Raw genomic sequence first — 24,664 nt, forward strand, 5'->3', positions numbered from 1 at the left:
GTTTGGCAATTCCTGACCAGCATCTCATTTCCCATCGTGGCCAACCAGTTGCCCCCAGAAAGCAATCCAGCAAGCCATGAAGTTTTTGTTGCTCCTCAGCAGCTGACACTCAGCGGTATTCTGCCTTTCATCCTCGAGAGTCATTATAGCCATCATGCGTAAAATCCAGGTAGGATTCCACCCCCACCCATAAAACAGCAACAGCACAAAGAAGGCAGGCCGCAAGTGGCTCACCTCTCTCCAGTATGAAGGCTGCCACACTGCTCATGCAGCCTTGGTACCGCACGTCTTCTCCAATCAGCATTTCACAAATATCACTGGTAATGGCGGCACAGCGTTGTGTGTGGGAAACTTCGATTTCTGGTGGAGAGAAAGGGGGAAGGTTATTTTCCTTGGGGTAACTCTTTGGACACCTCTGCTTATTCTGCAAACGTGACGAGATCTAATGTCATGTGGGGGGGCTCAGCCCCAGTACCATTTTTCAAATGCCAGAGACCTCATGAGAAGAGCGTGGACACTTGCTGACTGTTCCCTCCCCACAGGGCTGGAGACAGGCGGCAGTTTTAAGCATGGGCAGGCGAATTATGCAAGCCTCAGGCTGAAAAAGGTTCCCCTTCCCTTGGCACTGACTGCCAGGGGCTTTCAAAGATCTCTGGAAGGCGTCTTTCCCAGCCCTAGTCGCCCTTGTGCAGAACCCCGTACCAAGTGCAGGTAAGGCAAAAGGCCACAGGCAGTTTGTCACTTGTATCTTAAAAAGCAGGAAGACTAGTGCCAGTTCTGGGCACCACAGTTCAAGAAGGACACTGACAAACTGGAACGTGTCCAGAGGAGGGCAACCAAAATGGTCAAAGGCCTGGAAACGATGCCTTATGAGGAACGGCTAAGGGAGCTGGGCATGTTTAGCCTGGAGAAGAGGAGGTTAAGGGGTGAGATGATAGCCATGTTCAAATATATAAAAGGATGTCACATAGAGGAGGGAGAAAGGTTGTTTTCTGCTGCTCCAGAGAAGCGGACACGGAGCAATGGATCCAAACTACAAGAAAGAAGATTCCAGCTAAACATTAGGAAGAACTTCCTGACAGTAAGAGCTGTTTGACAGTGGAATTTGCTGCCAAGGAGTGTGGTGGAGTCTCCTTCTTTGGAGGTCTTTAAGCAGAGGCTTGACAACCATATGTCAGGAGTGCTCTGATGGTGTTTCCTGCTTGGCAGGGGGTTGGACTCGATGGCCCTTGGGGTCTCTTCCAACTCTATGATTCTATGATTCAATGATTCTATGACTATTAAAAGGAATAAATGCATTCAACATTTGCTATGAACAAGACATGAAAGGTATGGATATAGGACAAGGAATTAATGTTAAAGGAAAGCCATGTTTTTGAAGAATGTTATTCTTACCAGCAGGCCGAGGTTTTACAGAAGAAACTGGGAGAACAGGCAAGCCTACAAGACACAAAAGACAACTGAGGTGAAGAGATGTACTGAGAGACAGCCACCTTGTATTAAATCTGCCTGTTACAATTTGTGGTGCAGTACATTGTGCCATTCCCATCATAACCTCCTTTCTACGTTTGTGTGTGAACCCACCCTCACAATTTAGGATTGGAAAGGAAATGTTCAGCCTCCACCAGTTTGGAGAGACAGCACTCAACTTCAGAAACGCCTCTCAGTGCATTGGGACATACAAGGCAACAAGAGCAGCTCTGAACATGTGCAGAGCACCTTCCTCTGGTAGCCGCAGAACCAGAGAACGCACCATGCTACACACCATCAGAGAACCATAGCTCATTCCTAGTCCTCATGAGACTGGGTGGGGAGGGTGCCTCTCCAAGCTGTTTAGACCACTCCACTGTTCAGAGCATCCATGGGAAGGGAGTGAGCGTTTACTAGGTAAAAACTGTACATTCAAAGTACACTGCTTGCCGAGAAGTATGCTGGGAACTGTGGCTCTGTGAGGAACACACTGCCGTCTGTTCGCAGGATTTTTAAATCCACATGCTTTAAATCAGGCATAGGCAAACTAGGCCCTCCAGATGTTTTGAGACTACAGTTCCCATCATCCCTGACCACTAGTCCTGTTAGCTAGGGGTGATGGGAGTTGTAGTCCCAAAAAATCTGGAGGGCTGAGTTTGCCTATGCCTGCTTTCAATATATGGTGTGGGTGTGACACACAAGACATACTTTCCTTTTGCTTCTCCAGTTGTGCATCCGAAACGTCATCGATTGGTTGATCCCATCCATCCAGGAGCGGCTCCTTAAAAGAAGCCGAGGGCAGAAGGTGTGCTGCAGAAAGAACATCAGTGGGGAAGTGAGGAGGGGTGCAAAGCAGAGAAACAAAAGACAAGAGAGGGGCGGAAAGGAAAGCAGGAACCTCCCTGTTACCCTCAACACCCACAAAATATACTGACCTTCCAGCTCCCAATGTCTAAGCAATGAAGACGAGGAAAACAAGGGGTAGATCTGCAGCAATCCTGCAGTTTTATTTACATTAATCCACAACTGATATAAATCTTACCACGAGGCAGGGCAAAAAGACCTACTTAAGGTAGAAACAGTTGGGGTGGGTGATGGCTACAGGACCCAGACTGCTTTGTGAGGTCACCCATACCTCCTGTATGGAAGAATGTGCTTTTAACCTTTACTAAGTTTAACAAAACAAAATAAATAAAATTCCTTCCAGTGGCACCTTAGAGACCAACTAAGTTTGTTATTGGTATGAGCTTTCATGTGCATGCACAAAACTCATACCAATAACAAACTTACGGTAGATGGTCTCTAAGGTGCTACTGGAAGGATTTTTTTTTTAATTTTGTTTCGACTACGGCAGACCAACATGGCTACCTACCTGTAACTAAGTTTAACAAATTCTCATTTTTTCCCATTGCAGAGTTGAGAAGTGTGCACATCCGGTTACCTTTTATCAGACATTCACCTCCAGTGCTTTGTAAAATATTTATTAAGAAGCATTTCACATACAGAAAGCTTGACAAAACAAATGGATCGTATGGTTAGAATTGTGATTACAGTGGTACCTCTGGTTAAGAACTTAATTCGTTCCGGAGGTCCGTTCTTAACCTGAAACTGTTCTTAACCTGAAGCACCACTTTAGCTAATGGGGCCTCTCGCTTCCGCCGCCATGCGATTTCTGTTCTCATCCTGAAGCAAAGTTCTTAACCCAAGGTATTATTTCTGGGTTAGTGGAGTCTGTTACCTGAAGCAAATGTAACCTGAGGTACCACTGTACAAACGAAAATGTATAGCTGCTGCGGGTCTGCTACTTATTTTCAAACTCTTGAGACTTTTCAAGGAATCACTTTCTGCACTATTCATCATATATTGTAAGAATCTGCCCTTTGAGCTGACACGGCTCAAGCACAAAAAGAATCCTGTGGCAACTTTTAGCATACGCATTACAGCTTAAGCTTGGGGGGATGGGTGGGATCTAAATTTAATATAAATAAAATAATAGGGCAATGAAGTGGTTGTTGGAATAAATTAAGCCTTTGGATCCCTACGGATTTTGCAGGAAAAGACACCACCAAAGAGGTCAAATTGTTAGCGTCAAGAGCATCAGAGCCCTGAAGCTGGATGAGACCAAAGACCCATATAGTCCAGCATCCTGTTTCCATGGCGGCCAACCAGATGTCCCTAACAAAGTCCACAAGCAGGACATGAATGCTGCAACATTCGGCAGGTTTAACCTGGCAGATTCCCTTGCCCTCTTAGTGCAATGGTAAAAAGGTAAGTCCAGTCAAAGGCGACTCTGGAGTTGCGGCACTCATTTCACTTTCAGGCCAAGGGAGCCGGCATTTGCCCACTGTTTTCCGGGTCATGTGGCCAGCATAACTAAACCGCTACTGGCGCACGGAGAGCCGTGACGAGTGCCAGAGTGGACGCGGGTGGCGCTGTGGTGTAAACCACTGAGCCTCTTGAGCTTGCTGATCAGAAGGTCGGAGGTTCGAATCCCCGCGACGGGGTGAGCTCCCGTTGCCCGGTCCCAGCTCCTGCCAACCTAGCAGTTCAAAAGCATGCCAGTGCAAGTAGATAAATAGATACCACTGTGGCGGGAAGGTAAACGGCTTTTCCGGACACTCTGGCACTCGTCACGGTCCTCCATGCGCCAGTAGCGGTTTAGTCTCTTTCAAATCAGAAGCAGTGAAGGCGGTGAAGGTCCTATGTGAATGTCTGGAGGTGGTTGGAGGATGGATGGCGGCTAACAGATTGACATTGAATCCTGACAAGACAGAAGTACTGTTTTGGGGGGAGAGGAAGCGGGCAGGTGCGGAGGACTCCCTGGTCCTGAATGGGGCAACTGTGCCCCTGAAGGTCCAGGTGCACAGCCTGGGAGTGATTCTGGACTCACAGCTGTCCATGGAGGCACAGGTCCATTCTGTGTCCAGGGCAGCTGTTTATCAGCTCCATCTGGTATGCAGAATGAGACCCTCCCTGCCCGCGGACTGTCTCGCCAGAGTGGTGCATGCTCTGGTTATCTCCCACTTGGACTACTGCCATGCGCTCTACATGGGGCTACCTTTGAAGGTGACCTGGAAACTACAACTAATCCAGAATGCGGCAGCCAGACTGGTGACTGGGAGCGGCCGCCGAGACCATATAACACCAGTCTTGAAAGACCTGCATTGGCTCCCAGTACGTTTCCGAGCACAATTCAAAGTGTTGGTGCTGACCTTGAAAGCCCTAAACGGCCTCGGTCCAGGATACCTGGGGGAGCATCTCCACCCCCATCATTCTACCTGGACACTGAGGTCCAGCGCCAAGGGCCTTCTGGCGGTTCCCTCGCTGCAAGAAGCCAAGCTACAGGGAACCAGGCAGAGGGCCTTCTCGGTAGTGGCGCCCACCCTGTGGAACGCCCTCCCACCAGATGTCAAAGAGAAAAATAACTACCAAACTTTTAGAAGACATCTGAAGGCAGTCCTGTTTAGGGAAGCTTTTAATGTTTCATAGGTTATTGTATTTTAGTCTTCTGTTTGAAGCCGCCCAGAGTGGCTGGGGAAACCCATCCAGATGGGCAGGGTATAAATAATATATTATTATTATTATTATTATTATTATTATTAGTCCTGCTGGCTACATGACCAGGAAAGCTGTCTGTGGACAAACGCCGGCTTCCTCGGCCTGAAAGCGAGATGAGCGCCGCAACCCCATACCATCCAGGGGTCCTTTACCTTTACCATAGCAATGCTGCAACCACACCGTTATTAATTCTCCTTTCAGGCCCAGTGCACCCTCTTCCGCATCTACCCTTTCCTTGTGTGGCACCGCTAGTGGATCCAGAGAGCTCTGGAGATGGAAGAGGCTCCTCAACGGTTTGAAGTTGTCCTTCCCTCCAAGGAGACTGGATCCGATCTTTCTGCAGAGAAGATGCAGCCTTTATTTTCTGGCAACCCTCTCCTGCTGCCTCTTCCTTGTCCGACATTTTTCTGGGAAGAAGGGAAACAGATAAAAATTTAAAACTTAAAATTTAAACTTAAAATTTAATTTAAAAAAAAAAAAAATTAAAAGAAGGGGTATTTACAATTACAACCTTTTTGCTTGAATGTCTAAGTTTTGTATCAATGTTGTGTTGCAGGGGCAATACAGTGGTGCCCCGCAAGACGAATGCCTCGCAAGACGGAAAACCCGCTAGACGAAAGGGTTTTCCGTTTTTTGATGCGCTTCGCAGGACGAATTTCCCTATGGGCTTGCTTCGCAAGACGAAAATGTCTTGTGAGTCTTGAGATTTTTTTTTCGCTCCCCACCCCCTTTTTCTAAGCCGCTAAACCGCTAATAGCCTTTTAGCAGCTAATCCGCTAATTCCTTAAGCCTTTAATAGCCGCTAATAGCCGCTAATAGCCGCTAAACCGCTAATAGCGCTAATCCGCTAAGCCGCTAATAGGGTTGCTTCGCAAGATGAAAAAACCGCTAGACGAAGCGACTCGCAGAACGAATTAATTTCGTCTTGCGAGGCACCACTGTATAAGTTTTGTTATGTACCAAGGTTCCTGCATTGTTGGCAACCATCTGCCTCGAGATGCTATTGTGCTATTATTATATTTGTGTATTTTGTGTGAACTGCTTTGAGGAAACTACTATACATAGCTTTTAAGCTGGGGGGGGGGTCTGTCTGGATGCCCTTCCAAAACCTGTGATCTTGTGAGGGTAGAAGGTCTAAGACGAAGCTTGGGTATGAAAACAAAATAATTGTGAGGAGAAGCAGGACTAAGATGTGGAGATATGCTCCAGAGATCCAGACCGTGGGGAGCCCCAAGAAATTAATAAATACAATTTGGACTATAATTTTTTATTTTAGTTTTTATTTTTCTAATCGGAGTATTATGATTGGATATTTAATTGGATGTTTTTTTATTGGAAAATCAATAAAAATGATTTTAAAAAAAGAAAGAAAACAAGATAATTCTGCAAGGCCAGGGGCCACCACAGAAAAGGCCGTGTTTTTTGAGGCGGATGACGGTCTGCCTTCCCTCACCAATGGTTATGCGGAACTTGATGGGGAGATTTTTAAGGGTCTGGATTTCCCCTCCCTAAATTGATTTTTGAATTCTGAATTTATCGCTATTCACATTTTATACTGTAGTTTATGCTGTTTTTTGTTGCATCAATTGTTTAAAATTTGTTGTTAGCCGCCCTGAGCCCGGTTTTCTGGACCGGGAAGGGCGGGGTAAAAATAAAAATTTATTATTTATTTAAATGGAAATGGATTATTTTTTTAGAGACTACCAGATTAAGGAAACATTAGTTTTAGACAATTATTTGACTGGCCGTGAACCATTTTAACGGGGTTCTGTTTTGCAATTAAGTCATCATGAACAAAATGATTAAACCTATCTAAACTGGTACATGTGAAAAGCACTATAGATCAATCTTTTGTGTGTTTTTCTTTTCTAAAAAAAATTCATTTTCAGGGGATGATAGTACAGGAGAGGCCTTCTTCTTCCCCACTTTGGTCCCAAACAGGGAGAAAAGGCCTCTTCCAAGATGGCGCCTGAGGCGCTAAACCAAAAACTGTGGCCCCTGTATTCAAATTCAAAATCTGTTGCCCGGCCAACCGATCAAACAGTTCATCCACAAATCACCGTTTTTCCCCCGTGTATAAGACTAGGTTTTTTCACTCCAAATAATGTTCAAAATCATGGCGCATCTTATACACGGAGCCATCTCCCCCCCCCCCCATTTTCTTAAATTGGAGTCCCCAAAAATACTTCTACGTGGGGGCGTCTTAAAAGATGGGAAGCCGCTTAAGATTCAAGCCGCTTAAATTTTGTTAAACCAGAATAAACCAAGCACCGCAATGGCCGCTATTCCCCCCTCCCAGAGCTTTTTCCGCTCGCAAAATAGCTCAACCCAAGTCGCCCCTCAGTTTCCCCAAAGCTCTGAGGAGGACCCCCCAAAAAAACCATGGCCTCCCCCCCCCAAAAAAAAAACCTGGAGGGAATCCCCTCTAGAAAAATGGCCCCAAATTGGAGGATTTCATGGAGAAGGGGGGCTCACTTTTAGTATTTCTTCCCCCCCAAAAAAAGCCCCAAATTCCTTCTCACTGCCCCCTCACAGGTGATATCCCCTGAAAAACCTCCACATAAGGCCCCCCCCCCAATAATTTAACCCAATAATTTAGCCCCTTTGCCCCAATAACCCCCCCCAAATAAATCAAAAATCGTTCTCCCAAAAGATTAAACGTCCCACCCAAATCTCCCCCCCCCTGAAATGTGAAGGAGACCCACCCCGCCTATCCCATAATAATAATAATAATAATAATAATAATAATAATAATAATAATAAATTTTATTTATACCCCGCCCTCCCCGGCCAGGGGGCCAACACCAATAAAATCACAGTAAAAACATAAGGGGGGCCAATTTAAAATACAGGTTAAAATGCCATTTAAAATGCAGCCTCCACAGCCCCCCCCAAAAGGTGTTTCCACACAAGCCCCTTTCTTGCCTCCCCCGTTAATTCGGATTAATTGGGGAGGCGCTGAGGAGGAGATGGGGCTTTGGAGGGTCCCAAAGCCAGCTTGGGGGGGGGGTGAAGTGGAGGGGGGTATCCTGTGAAGAGCAGGAAATGTGCAAGGAAGGAAAGCATTAACTCCGGCAGTTTGGGGGGGTTTGCAGGAAAATGGGGTGCATGGAAAAGAAAGGGGGCGCTGAAGGCAATCACAAAAAAATTGCCTCGGTGCAAACAGGTGGGAGGTTGCAAAGGGGCGCCTGCTGCAAATTAGGGGGGGGGAGAAGCAGGTACAATGCACCCCTTGGGGTGCAAAGGAGGGTTGCATTTTGGGGGGGGGTTATTTGGGGGGAACCTGCTTGCAAACACAGCTAGCTAGAAAGCTAAATGGGCGAGGGTGCAAAATGGATGCAACAGGGAGAAGAGGCGGTGGGGGGGGCAAAGGGGCGCCTGCTGCAAATCAAGAGGGGGAGATGGAGCAGGTTCAGTGCACCCCTTGGGGTTAAAAGTAGGGGTGCAATTTTTTTTTGAGGGGGGAACCTACTTGCAAACACAGCAAGTTAAATGGGCGAGGGTGCAAAATGCATGCAACAGGGAAAAGAGGTGGGGGGGCAAGAGGGTTTGCAATACCATGGGGGTAATTCATGGGGGGGGGGTTCCTTGCACCCCACGTTGGAAGAGAAGACCACGCTTTGAGTGGTATATTTATTTTATATATTTATTTGAGTGGTTTATTTGTTTTTTTATTGCTCTCCCCCCATTTAGGAACCCCGCTTCCGATCTCCCCTACCAGGTTGCAAATGAATTAAAACCCAGCTGCTTCTCCACGTGTCTGAGTCAAGATCCACTTTGAAGCTAATGGGGGGGGGGGGCGAGGAAGAAATCTGCAACGGCCACCAACCCGGTAAAAGAAAAGTCAGTTAAGTCAGTTTTATTGCACGTAGCCAAAGGCTGCCGCGACGTACACAGAATCATTCAAAAATTAAAAGAAAATATACTGGATTAATACAAAAACATTTATGTTATCAAGACGTTACCTACTCTAAACAGAGCTATAAAAGTACCTTCATATACAAATTAAGACATTAAACAATAAAATCTAAAGCGATCCCATGGCCACTAATATATTATAAAATGATGTTAATTAATACAGTGGTTAAAAAAAAAGGAGGGCGATCTCACAGGCTCCTCCCACCCCGCCTGGGGATCCATTGCAACGCCTTTAAGGATCGCAGCCCGAGGAATGGGTGTCTTTTTAGTAATTTGGAGGGAGTAAAAAGCCGGATTAAGATATGCGCTCCAGATTTGGATGGGAAACTCACCACCCTCACCCCGGGGGAGAAAAATCTACTTGGTTTCTCAGGTTAAACCAGGTGCCTTGGGTTTATTTATTTCTTTAATTTTATTTTGCACGTGCAATTTGCACGCCCCAGTTACTCCAGAGGGCGCTTTGCATACGGATCCCGTGCAAACGGATTCAGAAGCAATTGCTCGCCGTCTAATCCTTGTTGTGCGTGAGGTTGTTTTACCTGCTAAAAAGATGTCGATGCCTTGCCCGGGCTCACAGCGGTCTCTGCAAAATGCAGTTTTGAAACGGTTTGGAAACGTAAACACGGGACTTTAAACAGCTGCAAGGAGGAAACGGCTCCACTTTGGAGCTCGCAAGTTGCGCCTCTAGGTGGAGTATCCTAAGCATGTGATCACTGCAAACCGGAGTTTAAAGGGGTGGCGACAGCTTACCTATTAATTGCAACGCCATCGTGTAACATTCAGGTTTGCAAACCTTTGCAATTGCTGCCTTGAGAGCGCTGCCATTAAACAAAGATTTTAAAAGATTCGAAAGAAAGTGTCTGCTTGCTTAAATACCGTAAAGTAATACTTCTGGGAAACTGGTATAGTGGAAGGTTTTTTTCATTTATATCATACCTTTCTTTTATGGAGGCTTAACATGGTTCCCCCCCACCCACTGTGCATTTTTCCCTCTCAACCCTGCAAAGTAATAATAATAATAATATTTTTTTATTTATACCCCGCCGGTTCAAAAACCGGGCTCAGGGCGGCTACGAACAAATTTAAGACACTTAATTGTAAAAGCAGCATAAAATACAGTATAAAAACATGAATAACAATACAATTCAAAGTTCTGAAATCAATTTAGGGGAAATCCGTCTAATAAATATTAGATAATCCCCAGGGCTAGCTGGCTGAATTGGTTTTCCTTGGGCCAGCGAGGAAGCCGGGGAGAATTAGCTGTGGGGTCTCAGAGCGGGTGATCTTCATAAAAGGGGAGGGGGAGGGAAGGAAGGGGAATAAAAAATCAGGCTGAATTCAAATTAAAAGCCAGGCGGAATAGCTCTGTCTTACAGGCCCTGCGGAAGGAAGTTAAATCCTGAAGGGCCCTAGTCTCATGGGACAGAGCATTCCACCAGGTCGGAGCCATCACTGAGAAGGCCCTGGCCCTGGTGGAGGATAATCTGACTTCCTTAGGGCCTGGGACCTCTAAACACTGGTTATTCGTGGACCTTAAGGTCCTCTGTGGGGCAGACCAGGAGAGGCGGTCCCATAGATACAAGGGCCCTAGGCCGTATAGGGCTTTAAAGGTCAAGACCAGCACCTTCAACCTGACACTGTACCCCACTGGGAGCCAGTGCAGCTGGTATAGCACCGGGTGAATGTGATCCCATGGCAAGGACCCTGTAAGGAGCCTCGCCGCGGCATTCTGCACCCGCTGGAGTTTCTGGGACCGCTTCACGGGCAGCCCCACGTAAAGTGAATTGCAGTAGTCAAGCCTGGAGGTGACCATCGCAAGTAGGTTAGGCTGAGAGTCTGGCTGGCTCTCTTGCCCATGAATTTGTCTAATTTTCTCTTAAAGCCATCCAGGTTGGTGTCCACCGCTGGCTCTTGCGGGAGCGATTGCTGAGGCTTTAATAAAAATAAAGTTAACGAAAACAAGTGATAACTTGGTGGCCTGCAATGGTTCCTCCAAGTCCACTGCTTGAGGTGCAAAGATTTCCTTGTCTAATACAGTGGTACCTTAGTTCTCAAATGCCTTGGTTCCCAAACTCCAAAAACCCGGAGTAGGTGTTCCGGTTTTTGAACGTTCAATGCAGCTGTCGGCTATTGTTTCCAGGGCACCTGCACCAATCAGAAGCTGCGCCTTGGTTTCCGAACATTTCAGAAGTCAAACAGATTTCCGGAACAGATTAAGTTTGGCGCTTTTGTTTTTGCTATTTATTTTGTGTTTTTGTTTTTGAGGCTTTTTCGCTTAATTTGTTTTTGTGACTGTGTGGAACACAGTTCAGCTACTGATAGATAGATAGATAGATTATGTGGCTGCGGAAATGGATAAAAGCCCCCCATCCAAACAATGACTATCATCCGTGCAGGTGAGAAAAAAAATTAATTTTAATTTTTATCATCTACAAAACTATCTTATTTATTTTATAGTACAGTACATTGATTATTGCTTTCATTTTATGGAGCCATGGTCTCGTTAGATAGCAAAATTCATGTTCAATTGCTGTTTTAGGGGTTGCTTTTAAAAGTCTGGAACAGATTAAGCCGTTTTGCATTACTTCCTATGGGAAAGCGCACCTTGGTTTTGGAACGCTTTGGTTTTGGAACGGACTTCTGGATTAAGTTTGAGAACCAAGGGACCACTGTAGTACAGCCCAGGGAATTCTATTAAAAGAACACACACCAGAGTAAGTACCCATTCCTAAAGTTTTTATTTTGATTTTGGCTGCTTCTAGCCTTTTTGTCCACCTTGCAGAATTCACATCTCCGCCTGCCTGGAGTCAGGGGCAGGGGTTGCGTGGGAACTTCTGGCTGGTGGGAAAATAGAAAACCGTCCTCTCACTCCCGCAGGGCTTATAAGGGGAGATGTTGTAGTCAGAGTCCTCGATGCAGCTGGAGGAGAAATTGCTGTGGAGCGAAACCTTTATTTGCACCAATATTTGACGCCCCTGCAAAGAGGAAAAATAAGATTTGAGAAGAGGGTGCACCGTGCTATATTAGAAGCAAAAAAATCTTGTTTGATGAATTAGAAGAGCCGCAAAAAGATTCCATTGAGCACATGGATTGATAATATGGACAGATTGGCTACATACAAACGAATTGCATGTCGACGAAAAAAATAAGAACGGATAAATATGAAGAAATCTGGAACGAATATTTAAGCGATAAGGCGGATAGTGGTGGGAAGTAGGGGGAGAGGAGAGCGATCAGAAAATATTGTTTAAAAATGTGTAGTCATAGGTATATCCGTGTATTCAAATCTGAATTGTCAAATTGTGAAGTTATTGTTTTTGTTGTATGTGTGTTTTGCGGTTGATGTTTGTATCGAAAAACGATTAAACAAATTAACCCTTGAACACGTCATAGCTAAAGAAAAGGCAACCCACCAGGACGTCGGTCACGCACTGGAGTTCATATTGGTCTCCCAGGACGGGCCGCAAGACAGTCATGAAGGTGCTGAGCTGAGAATGAGAATTGCAGGCAGGATGGGGCAGAGAACTACAGTTAGAACATATACAGGAAGCTGCTAAGCCATTGGTCCACCCACATCAGTGTTGTCTACACAGGCTGCCAGCAGCAGCTCTCTGGGGTTTTCAAGCTAAGTCTCTCCCAGGCCTAGAATCATATGCTGTCCGCTGCTCTTTGGGGCTGGGGGGGGGGAATAATATTTTTTTCTTGATTTCCCCCTCTAAAAACTAGGTGCGTCTTGTGGTCTGGTGCGTCCTATAGAGCGAAAAATACGGTAATTGTTTCCCTCAAAGAATTCTGGGCACTGTGGTTTAACCCTCCCTGAATTACCATTCAAAGGAACCCTTATTAAACTACAGTGCCCAGAATTCTTTGAGGGGAAGATTGTCCTTTTCTGTGAATCTTTTCTGTGAACCGCCCTGAGACCTCCTGGTATAGGGTGGTGTAGAAATCCAATAAATAATAATAATAATTATAATAATAATAATAATTAATAATAATAACCACCTTAATAGACTTATTGCAGGCCAGGAGGATGAGGAGATGAATTAAAAGTGTAATGAGGACCCAGCTATTTTATGGCGGCCTTCCGTAACCCACCTCCCTCTCCTCCCCAGTTTCTCAGAGCTCCACGGAAACAAAAAATAGGACGGAATAGGTACCTGGTAGCTCTGGATACAAGATGGGATGATGGCAGCTCTTTGAAAGGCGCTGTGTTCAGAAAGAGAATGTAAAACAGGGTCATTTAACTACAGCAGCGACTCCTTTCTGCCCTAGAGACCACTTGAAAAATGATGGTGATTTTGGTGCGGCACTTAATTATTTTTCTGCCTGTGGCAGCCATTGTAAGGCGCACTGTACTAGATGCCGTTTGGGTTTTAGTTGTGTTTTATGTACATCTTTCCCGCCGAATCCAAATTGTGATACACCGCACGGCCTTATCAGCTCACCTGTCGATGTTATATTTTGTGCGCAGGAAGAGGGCGGCTCGGAAGTATTTGTCGGGAGAGCTCAGCGCTTCCACGCAGCCGGCGCAGCTCCCGTGTTTCTGCCACTCTTTGTCCCTGTGCGGGAGGAAACAGCCGTTGGCAGGCACACCCAGCATCTCTCCGCCTGAGCCTTCCCCAACTCTGCCCCCGCCAGATGTTTGGGACTACGACTTCCATCAGCCCCAGTTAGCGCATGTCCCTTCTCCGACCCCAGCCCCCTTCTCTGTTAAGCCCCCTGCCTTGGTTACCAGAACTGGAAGTTGCTCAGGTTGATGAAGGATGGCCAATGCTCGTTCAGTTCAGGCGTCAAGTCCTGCAGGAAAGGAAGGTGGTGGGGAGTGTTAGTATTCCTGCTCCGTGATTGCAGTCATGGGATTGTTGTCTTTCACATGACGGTGTATGTTTTGACTCCACCGAGTGGGAAGTGACGGAGACAGGATGTTTGTGTTCCTGTGTTCCGTGAAGTGGGACTATTGTCCTTTGTCTTTTTCTCATCTGATGCTAGAGAGAGAGGGAGCCATGTTGCAGTGCTCCGGGGGTGTTTATATGTAAATGAAGTAGATTAGCCAAAATGCTGAGTTACACAAACTCTGTGGATCCCTAAGTGTGCCGGTGTCTGGTGGCATCGGTCGCTGTGATGTTCGGGATGAAGAAAGCTTTTGAAACTCCCGAACGATCGACCAGGAGGGAGAGAACATGCCAGTCGGGCATGTGTCTCTGCCAGGCTCCTACTCAAGTGTAGGCTGAACTCCTGACAGGGAGCAGGCTACTTGAAACAATCGTATCATCCTGAGGACTACAACTGGGGCCGGCCCTACCATTAGGCAAGTCAGCTCAAGGGGCAGATCAGGGCCCTCTTAAGCATATCCGGCGCCGTGGTGCAAAAATACATTTGGCGTCCCGTCCCGTCCCCCCCTCCCAATTTCCCAGAGTTACCGGCAATTTTTTTTAGGGAGGGAACATCAGCAGCGGCAGAGGAAGCCTCTTGGGACGGGGCGGCGGTTATTGTTCTTATTTTGATTTTATATATTGTGATCTTTTCTGTGAACCACCCTGAGACCTCTGGGTATAGGGCGGCATATAAATCAAACCAACAAACCACAAGGGTCGCCTTGTCCTGCAATGCAGAAATCTTTCACCTAGCGTGGGATTCGAACCCAGAAACCTAAAATTAAATGTCTCGCGCTCTACCCACTGAGCTGTCCCAGGTCGTTGGAAGCAGGGCCACCGAAGCCAAACTTTGCAGCAAAAAGGTTCTACTCACCACCAGGTCGGAGGGGAAAAGGTATCTATATGGGCAGCAGCCCATGATGTTGCTGGGCCTGTGGATTTAAAGGGCAAGGAGAGGAGGTGAAGGAGGCTAGAACCTTTTCTATTCCAGCAGGCAATTAAGAATGCATCATATTGTCTTAATTTAACTTTGTTCTATGGTTTTAATTGTATGGTTTTAAGTATAATTGTTGTAAGCAGCTCTGATATTTTTAAGTAGCATGTGTGCGTGTGTTGTGTGTGTGTGTGTGTGCACGCATGTACACACACACACACTCTTAATATCAGGGCCAGATTTAGGTATGATGCGGCCCTCAGCTCCTGAAGGTAATGGGGCCCTTTATATGTCCAGCTGTCCTTTGTCAACAACAAATTGTCGATATTTTTTTGTGTGTGTTGAATATATGCTAGATGGTAATTTGTGGACCTCATAGGTATCTTGAGCCATTTGCACATGTTGCTCTGCAACCCGTCCATGCAAAATGTAGGCACCCTATATATAGAAAGGAGCAAACCCGTGATATTTTAGGGAGCAGGCAAGCAGGCGGGGCCCAGGACTTACATCACAGGAGCCTACACAACCCAAAACATGGTTGCTGTAGGTAGGTTTTATTTTATTTGTTTTTTATCTTATATTGTGGAAATGTACATCCACTTCCCCCCCCCCTCTAAATTTTATGGGGGCCCCACTCTCTTGGGGGCCCTAAGCTAGAGCTTGTTAAGCTTATATGTAAATCTGGCACTGCTTAATATATATATTTAAGTCAGAAAATAAATACTTCACTTAAGTCCAAGCAATAAATACATGCCTCCCATACCAGCCCAAATGAGATCGCCTCACCATAATCCATGGATAGTCCAGTTGTTTGCGTCTTTTGGCAGGACGCACTCAAACCTCCTTCCCAGAGCCTACAAATGCATGTCAGAAAGCAGAAGATGGGTTAGATTCCCGAAGGTACAGCATAGCCACAAACCTCATTTCCCCCTTTTTGTGTTTGTGCGTGTGTGATTCGTAGAATTGTAGAGTTTGAACGGGCTCCAGGGGTCATCCAGTCCAACCCAGGAATCTTTCACCTAACGTGGGGCTTGGACCCACAACCCTGAGATTAAGAATCTCATGCTCTACTTGGCTGAGCTATCCTCTATTTATTAATACAGCTTAACAATTAAGGGACGCGGGTGGCGCTGTGGGATAAACCACAGAGCCTAGGGCTTGCCGATCGGAAGGTCAGCTGTTCGAATCCCTGCGACGGGGTGAGCTCCCGTTGCTCGGTCCCTGCTCCTGCCAACCTAGCAGTTCGAAAGCACGTCAAAGTGCAAGTAGATAAATAGGTACCACTGTGGCGGGAAGGTACACGGCGTTTCCGTGCGCTGCTCTGGTTTGCCAGAAGCGGCTTAGTCATGCTGGCCACATGACCCAGAAGCTGTACGCTGGCTCCCTCGGCCAGTAAAGCAAGATGAGGGCCGCAACCCCAGAGTTGGTCACGACTGGACCTAATGGTAAGGGGTCCCTTTACCTTTACCTTTAAAAATTAAGCAGAGGTTTGATTTCATTTCTGTTCCCTTCAACTCATATTTCTCCTCCTGCTATTGGACCAAGTCCAAACTCCATTGAACTACAACTCCCATCATCCCTTGCCACTGGGCATGTTGCCTGGGGCTGATGGGAGCTAGAGTCCCCCCACGGCTGCTTCTTTTAACCCCTTCTCATGGATGGCACTGTGGTCTAAACCACTGAGCCTCTTGGGCTTGCCGATCGGAAGGTTGGTGGTTCGAATCTCCGCGACAGGGTGAGCTCCCGTTGCTTGGTCCCTGCTCCTGCCAACCTAGCAGTTCAAAAGCACACCAGTACAAGTAGATAAATTGGTACCGCTGTGGCGGGAAGGTAAACTGCGTTTCCATGCGCTCTGGCACTTGCCACGGTCCTCCGTGCACCAGTAGTGGTTTAGTCCTGCTGGCCACATAACCCGGAAAGCTGTCTGTGGACAAACACCGGCTCCCTCGGCCTGAAAGTGAGATGAGCGCCGCAACCCCAGAGTCGCCTTTGACTAGACCAGGGGTCGCCAAGGTTTACCTTGCCTGGGCTGGTTCACTCCCGCAGAAATCCCTCCATGGGCTGGATCGCACATGAGCGCAAGAGCACGCGCACCAGCGATTTCCGGTGTCTGTGCCTGCGCAGACGTGATTTCCGATGTCTGCCTGTGTGCAGATGCGATTTTCGGCATCTGCGCATGTAGAGACTTGATTTCCGGTGCCGCGAAAGCGAGTCCCTGTGCTGTGCTGCACCGGTTTAGCGCTGCACGTGGGGACTTGCCGAGCCGGCGTCTTGGTTTGGGGGCAGCTTGTGGGCCAGTTAACCCCAAGGGCCGCTTGTGACCCACGGGCCTTAGGTTGCCGACCCCTGGACCGTCCAGGGGTCCTTTACCTTTACCTGTTGCAACTGCTCTGCCACTGTCTTATTAAGCCAGGTAATACGCAGAGATGTTAACTGTTCAAAAAGGGAGTGTCCCCGAATTAGAAACTCTTACTCACTATGCAGAAGGTTCCAGGCCACATCTGGACAAAGCTCATGCACCGCCAAGGACAGGACCTGCAGTCAGAGAGAGAGAAGTCTCCCAGTTTCTCCTCCTTTCAAAAGTCTTCAGATCAGTTCATTCTTCGCCCCCTCACTTCCACCAAAAGACTGATACCGATTCACTGGATAGATAATACTATGAAACACCCCCCCCCCCTTTGATCAAGGGATAGAAAATGAACAGATTGCTTTTAGATTGTGTATGGATAAATGCAATAATACTTAGAATGCATTTATTAATAAATATTATGACTTGTTAATAATTGTATACTCGTTGGAATAATCACCTTACTTATGCAGTTTCAAGCACCTTTCTTTCACTTTATTTGCCCATTGAATTTTTTCAATAAAATATATTTTTTTAAACAAGATCAGTTCCCAACATTTCTGTACCAGTTTGCGGTTTTATTTATTTATTGAATTTTTTAGTCTCTATCTTGCTCAGGGTGACTTCCAACCAACCTTTCCTTTTAGTAAACACTTTCACTGTGTGTATGTGTGTGTGTGTGTATAAAAGTCCTCGTGAAAAATTTTAAGGTCAATTTCTCATTAATTACACATTTTTGCAAGCCATTTCACCTAACATATTCATCTACCTTATTTTTATTTCCTAACATTTACTGTATTTTTCCGTGTATAACATGCCCCTGTGTATGACACCCCCTATTTTGGGGGACTCAAAATTAGAAAATGGGGGGGAGATTGCCCCCTGTGTATAAGACTACCTCCCCTTTTTAACATAATTTTTTGTAAAAAAAAGTAATCTTATATACGGAAAAATACGGTATATAGTACTTGATTGTGTAGAAAACAAAAGAAAACCTCAAAGCGCTTTACAAAAAGAGCGAAACAGTAAAATAAAAACCACTATTTAAAACATCCAAAAAAATAAAATGAAACCAACAATCAACTAAAAACAGATGAAAACACACGTCATCATTCTGCATCTGTGCCTAGGCTTGTCTAAACAAAAATGCTTTTAGCAGGTGCTGAAAAGAGTACAGTTTTATGTGCGCTTTGATACACAGTTTTGCTTGGAGAACTGTATTGCAAAATTCAGAGATGCACAAAATTCTCATGACAGCTGTGTTCCAGTTTGCATGTTGTTCTGGGAAGCGTGAATCAGGTTTTTCATTAAAACACAAACTGAAATTCTCCGTCCATCCCGACCTGTAATGCAGAGACTGTTGTTGTTTAGTTGTGTCCGACTCTTCGTGACCCCCTGGACCAGAGCACGCCAGGCACTCCTGTCTTCCACTGCCTCCTGCAGTTTGGTCAAACTCATGTTGGTAGCTTCGAGAAGACTGTCCCACCATCTCGTCCTCTGTCGTCCCCTTCTCCTTGTGCCCTCCATCTTTCCCAACATCAGGGTCTTTTCCCGGAGTCTTCTCTTCTCATGAGGTGGCCAAAGTCTTGGAGCCTCAGCTTCAGGATCTGTCCTTCCAGTGAGCACTCAGGGCTGATTTCCTTCAGAATGGAGAGGTTTGATCTTCTTGTAGTCCATGGGACTCTCCAGAGTCTCCTCCAGCACCAGAATTCAAAAGCATCAATTATTTGGCGATCAGCCTTCTTTATGGTCCAGCTCTCACTTCCATACATCACTACTGGGAAAAACATTGCTTTAACTAAAAGGGCCTTTGTTGGCAAGGTCATGTCTCTGCTTTTTAAGATGCTGTCTAGGTTTCTCGTTGCTTTTCTTCCAAGAAGCAGGCATCTTTTAATTGGAGCAGGAACCGGAAAGCCACTCCAGTATCTGGGCCAAGAAAACTCCATGGACAAAGACAACATGCAGAGACTGAGAGTCCACAGATTCATCCCGTCCCACTTTCTGCCCATCCTCTCTCACCTTTCTGCACGAGGTTCTACCTACCTAGAGTTCTCCACCTTGGCCTGCTGCTGCCTCCAGAGATCATCAGGACGAACCAGCAACCAGAAAAAACTCATCCAGAAGAAACCCAGAGCCACTGCATTGGCTGCCATCATACCTGCAAGCAAAGCAGAGCTGATGAAGGACGGAGGGGAAAACAGCAAGGAGAGGAAACCAGTCTCTCTGTCAACGTGCAACCCCGGGTATAGAAACCCTCAAGTAGGGTTCAGTAATCCCAATGCCTGATGACAAAAACATTGGCTAGATTGTTCTCAGTCTTCAGGGAGTCATAGCTCAGCCACAGAACTTAAGCTTCAGTTCCAGTATCCCTAAATTAGGCTAGGAAAACCCCAGCAGGGCCTATGCCTGAGCTCAGATGCATCAACTACCTGGCTTTGTATAAACCAGCTACCTAAGCTGTCCCAGCCTGGGGTTGCACAACAGCAATGCGCATGCCCTGATACGATGTCGTCCTTTCAGTACGGGAGCCAGACACCAATCTGGTGTTTAAAAGGAGAAGGACAGGGCTGGTTTCACTTCCCTGTGCTACGACTGAGAAGCAAAGGCTCAGCTCCTCCTGGAGTCGCAAATTGCAGAACGATTGCTTTGATCAGACCAACTTGGGCCGCTGTAGCCAAATGCAGACTTTAGGGTTTCACAGAACTCTTTATCAAGGAGATCACCGGTGTCAAAGCAATGATTCTTCAACACTAACTTTGTTGGACTGGTCGTGTTGTGCGGATGCCTGATGATCGTCTTCCAAAGCAACTACTCTATTCCGAACTTAAAAATGGAAAGCGTAATGCTGGTGGTCAAGGGGAGGGGGAGAAATAGGGGAAATTAAGGATGATATGTTTTTCGATAAAATGTTTTGTTGAAATTCCTAGTAAAAAATATTTTTTAAAAAAACACACAAACACACACAAGCAGCTTCTGCCGCGCAAGATGCGCATTGCGGTGTTATGTCGGTCGCAGGTTTTGTTACGCATAAAACACGTTTCAGGTAACACCTTGTCACATTTTCTTAATGCTAAGAACCTCAAAGAAGAGAATTAAGAGCAGATCTTTCTTTTCTTTTGTTAAGGGGGGAGAATTACATGGTGTTTTTTTACCAATGTAACACACCCAGCCAACCTAAGTCCTATTGTGTAACGCAAATCTGATTCTGTTCCCAACTCCTGTCCCTGAACTGCTTCCATTCCCATTTGAATAAGAGCTACTATTTAACATTTTGTGCCCAAATTTCCTCTACCCTCCCCATCCTCATTTTCTTTTGTGCCGTGTCTGTTATATAGTAATCCTGCAGAGAAATATTCGGTTGCTTTGCCTAACTCTGTACAAGCTGCTCTGAGAACCCTTTTGGTTGAAGGAGGGGTTTAAAAAATCTGAATGCCTGATGATCGTTTTCCAAAGCAACTACTCTATCCCGAACTTAAGAATGGAAAGCGTAATACTGGTGGTCAACAAAAGAGGTTCAAAGACTCCCTCAAGGCAAATCTTTAAAAATGTAGTATAAGCTGACAACTGGGAAACACTGGCCTGCGAGCGCTCCAGTTGGAGAACAGCCTTGACCAAAGGTGTCCTGGGCTTTGAAGACACTCGAACTCAGGACGCAAGGGAGAAACGTGCTAAGAGGAAGGCATGCTTGGCAAATCCACACCGGGATCAACTCCAGCCCGGAAACCTATGTCCCCCCGTGGAAGGACGTGGGGATCCAGAACGGGTCTCCACGGTCGCTTACGGACTCACTTTTAAAACCGTGTTTATGGAAGACAATTCTACTCGGCAACGAGGGATCGCCAAAGAAGGAGAAGAAGACATGGGCAAATGGTCTGACTTGGTTTAAGGCAGTTTTCTATGTTCTAACTGGGATGGGTGGGTGAAGGTGGCGGTGCTGCGGTGCGGCAGGTGGCGGTCAGCTCAGCGGGATCCCATCCTTGTCGCCAGTGAAATATACTCGGAATTGAGAGTGGATTTCATGCTCTTTATTCAGCTCATAGTAGTGAGGAATGAATGTTCCCCCAAAATATCTGCTTTATATGCATTATTTACACAATGGGCCGCACATGATTGGCTAATTCTGGGATTGTCCCGTAGGCCAATCAGGTTGCGGATTCACTTCCACCTGGAGCTGGATTGGGTGGCTCCTGTGGACCAATCAGACTGCTGCATTCTGGGTCCTATTATTCTAGGACCAATCAGACTGCTGCATTTTGGATCCTATTGTTTCAGGACCAATCAGACTGCTGCCTTTTGGATCCTATTCAACTCAGTACATAACAGTGGGGTTGCCCTTGTGCCTTTACTTTCTGCACGAAAGCTAATTTCAAAAGACAATGGGTATGTTGGTGTTAGAAGACAACCACGCCTAGTAGCCACCAGCCATCAAAGGCAATTCACCTAAACCCTACGGATCACCATTTAGTGTGAAGCTATGCCAAAATCTAGAAAGGGGGGGGGGTCTCACTCCTGTGGGGGTGAGTTCCACAGTTTAACTAAGCTGTGGGTGAACAAGGGCTTTCTTTTAGCTGTCCTGAACCTCCCAATGTTCATCTTCGTTGGATGCCCAAAAATTCCAAGGGCTATGAGAGAGGGAGGGAAACTTCTCTGCCTGCTTTTATTGTGCTACGCTGTACAAAACCTGATCCCAGAATACGGACCCATTCAGGGCCAGATTTAGGTCTGATGAGGCCCCAAACTACTGAAGGTAATGGGGCCCTTTATACGTCCAGCTGTCCTATCTGGCTAGATGGTAATTGATGGACCTCATAGGTATCTAAAGCCATTTGCACATGTTGCCGTGCAACCAGTCCATGCAGACTGTAGGCACCCTATATATAGAAAGGAGCAAAGCAGGGATATTTCAGGGAGCAGGCTAGCAGGCGGGAGCCATGTATTACATCATAGGAGCCGACACAACACAAAACACAGTTGCTATACGTAGGTTTTATTTTATTTCTTTTTTATCTTATATTTTGGAAATGTACAGTGGTACCTCAGGTTAAGAACTTAATTCGTTCTGGAGGTCTGTTCTTAACCTGAAACTGTTCTTAACCTGAAGCACCACTTTAGCGAATGGAGGCCTCCTGCTACTGCCGCGCGATTTCTGTTCTCATCCTGAAGCAAAGTACTTAACCCAAGGTACTATTTCTGGGTTAGTGTATTTCTGTAACCTGAAGCGTCTGTAACCCGAGGTACCACTGTACATCCACTTTCCCCCCCTTTATTTTTTGGGGGGACCTCCAAGAGAGTGTGGGACGCGGGTGGCGCTGTGGGTTAAACCACAGAGCCTAGGACTTGCCGATCAGAAGGTCGGCGGTTCGAATCCCCGTGATGGGGTGAGCTCCCGTTGCTTGGTCCCTGCTCCTGCCCACCTAGCAGTTCGAAAGCACATCAAAGTGCAAGTAGATAAATAGGTACCACTCTGGCAGGAAGCTAAACAACATTTCCGTGCGCTGCTCTGGCTCGCCAGAAGCGGCTCAGTCCTGCTGGCCACATGACCCGGAAGCTGTACGCCGGCTCCCTCGGCCAGTAAAGCGAGATGAGCACCGCAACCCCAGAGTCGGTCACGACTGGACCTAATGGTCAGGGGTCCCTTTACCAAGAGAGTGAGGGCCTAAGCTAGAATTTGTTTAGCTTATACTGTACGTAAATCTGGCACTGGTCCCAAAACTCACAACGTACAGCTCCAGGGCTACGAGAGAAGGAGGGAAACTTTTTCCTATCTGCTTTCTCCGTGCAATGCCAGAATACGGTCCCATTTAAAGACAGCTGCTGCCCCTTCTCCACCGCAGGCCCTCTGAAATGTCCCTCCAGCCTCCGCATTCCAGTCCGAAGTTTGAACTCGCCAGCTGCCCTTACTTCTGGCAGGCGGTCAAGGAAAACAACGGCGGAGGGCCCCCCGCCCCTCAGCCTTGGCAGGGAGGCAATGCCCTTGTAAGGCCCAGCTGGAGGTCAGCAGAGACGCAGGCAGAGAGAAGGAAGGGAAGGAGAGAGATCAGGAAGGAGGCAGCAAGGACCAGGTCAAGAGCATGAAATCCCTTCTGGTAAAGACACCCCCCCCCCTCTGTCTCTGCTTGCTAACAGCAGGTCACTAACTCTGGGGTGTTTGTGTGCCCTATAGCTTCCTTGCTCCTAACCCATAAGCTACTGGACTTCTGCTGGTGTTGAAAAACGCTGGCGAGGCCCAAACGGGCGAAACACAGTTTCAGGGTCTTACAGAAATTACGGGGGGGGGGGGGGGCACATCTTTAAAGTTGTTAAATGTTACAAATATTATCCCTGAATGTGTCCTTTCGACTTGACAGGTCAGGGAGCTTTAAAAAATACAGTGGTACTTCGGGTTAAGAACTTCATTCGTTCCGGAGGTCTGTACTTAACCTGAAACTGTTCTTAACCTGAAGCACCACTTTAGCTAATGGGGCCTCCTGCTGCCGCCGCTGCGCAATTTCTGTTCTCATCCTGAAGCAAAGTTCTTAACCCAAGGTACTATTTCTGGATTAGCGGAGTCTGTAACCTGAAGCGTATGTAACCTGAAGCGTATGTAACCTGAGGTACCACTGTAGTATAAAATCAATTCCTTTGCCAGTTTCCTCCATTCCAAAGCTATTTTCCCCTTGAAAAAGGACTCCTGGAAGTGCCCAGAGGTGACAATTCCCATCACAAGACTTGACAAGGGGTCCAGACATGCAAAGGAAGTTCTATTGTACTTTGGGTGGTGGGACTTCAGAGGTGTTTGCCTGTGCTAATCTTATACCTGGGTCTTGCCCTGACATGTCTGCTTATGCTAATCTTGTACCAAGGACTTGTCTGGACATGTTTGCCAAGGTGAAACTAGTGGAACCCCTGTCTAAAGGTAAAGGTACCCCTGACCATTAGGTCCAGTTGCAGACGACTCTGGGGTTGCATGCTCATCTCGCTTTACTGGCCGAGGGAGCCGGCGTACAGCTTCCGGGTCATGTGGCCAGCATGACTAAGCCGCTTCTGGCGAACCAGAGCAGCGCACAGAAACGCCGTTTACCTTCCCGCCGGAGTGGTACCTACTTATCTACTTGCACTTTGAAGTGCTTTCCAACTGCTAGGTGGGCAGGAGCTGGGACCGAGCAACGGGAGCTCACCCCATCACGGGGATTCGAACCGCCGACCTTCTGATCGGCAAGTTCTAGGCTCTGTGGTTTAACCCACAGCGCCACCCGTGTCCCAACCCCTGTCTACCCCTCCCCTTTTGTGACATGTCAGTGATGCAGCAACGATGCTGTACGGACTGTATTCTGGGATATGGTGGGAAAGTTTTAAAAGTCCTTGTCACCCAAGCCTCGGGGTTCAAAATTCCTCTTTGAACCTGTTGCGCAATAAACTTTGGTCTACAGCTATTTGCTCCGGTTGGTGGCTGGACTCCTTCCTTTATTCCGCAGGGACCCACGGGCTCTGCCTGACCCTCTGGGGGACTGAGCAGCCTCACACCTAGATTTTTCCATAACTAGGGGGATAGCCTTGCCAGTTTGTTCCAGAGTCCCCTTAAAA

At 46.9% G+C, this 24,664-nt stretch overlaps 1 protein-coding gene across 1 annotated transcript in view; it reads right to left on the reverse strand.

The window, feature by feature from the left end:
- ADAD2 (adenosine deaminase domain containing 2) overlaps positions 1-24,664 on the reverse strand; it is a 37,307-nt gene that overhangs the window by 9,631 nt on the left and 3,012 nt on the right. Inside the window, exons 2-15 of the mRNA XM_083453495.1 lie at positions 19,145-19,259; positions 17,232-17,289; positions 15,541-15,608; positions 14,695-14,752; positions 13,679-13,743; positions 13,392-13,505; positions 13,104-13,152; positions 12,360-12,434; positions 11,760-11,921; positions 9,139-9,320; positions 5,257-5,435; positions 2,179-2,280; positions 1,396-1,440; positions 235-360 (exon numbers count right to left, since the gene is read on the reverse strand). Coding sequence (XP_083309621.1) covers positions 235-360; positions 1,396-1,440; positions 2,179-2,280; positions 5,257-5,435; positions 9,139-9,320; positions 11,760-11,921; positions 12,360-12,434; positions 13,104-13,152; positions 13,392-13,505; positions 13,679-13,743; positions 14,695-14,752; positions 15,541-15,608; positions 17,232-17,289; positions 19,145-19,259 — 1,398 coding nt within the window. The remainder of the gene's footprint in view (positions 1-234; positions 361-1,395; positions 1,441-2,178; positions 2,281-5,256; positions 5,436-9,138; positions 9,321-11,759; positions 11,922-12,359; positions 12,435-13,103; positions 13,153-13,391; positions 13,506-13,678; positions 13,744-14,694; positions 14,753-15,540; positions 15,609-17,231; positions 17,290-19,144; positions 19,260-24,664) is intronic.

Source organism: Podarcis tiliguerta (genome assembly GCF_965153285.1).
Source record: "Podarcis tiliguerta genome assembly, chromosome: 8".
Lineage (NCBI taxonomy): Eukaryota > Metazoa > Chordata > Lepidosauria > Squamata > Lacertidae > Podarcis > Podarcis tiliguerta.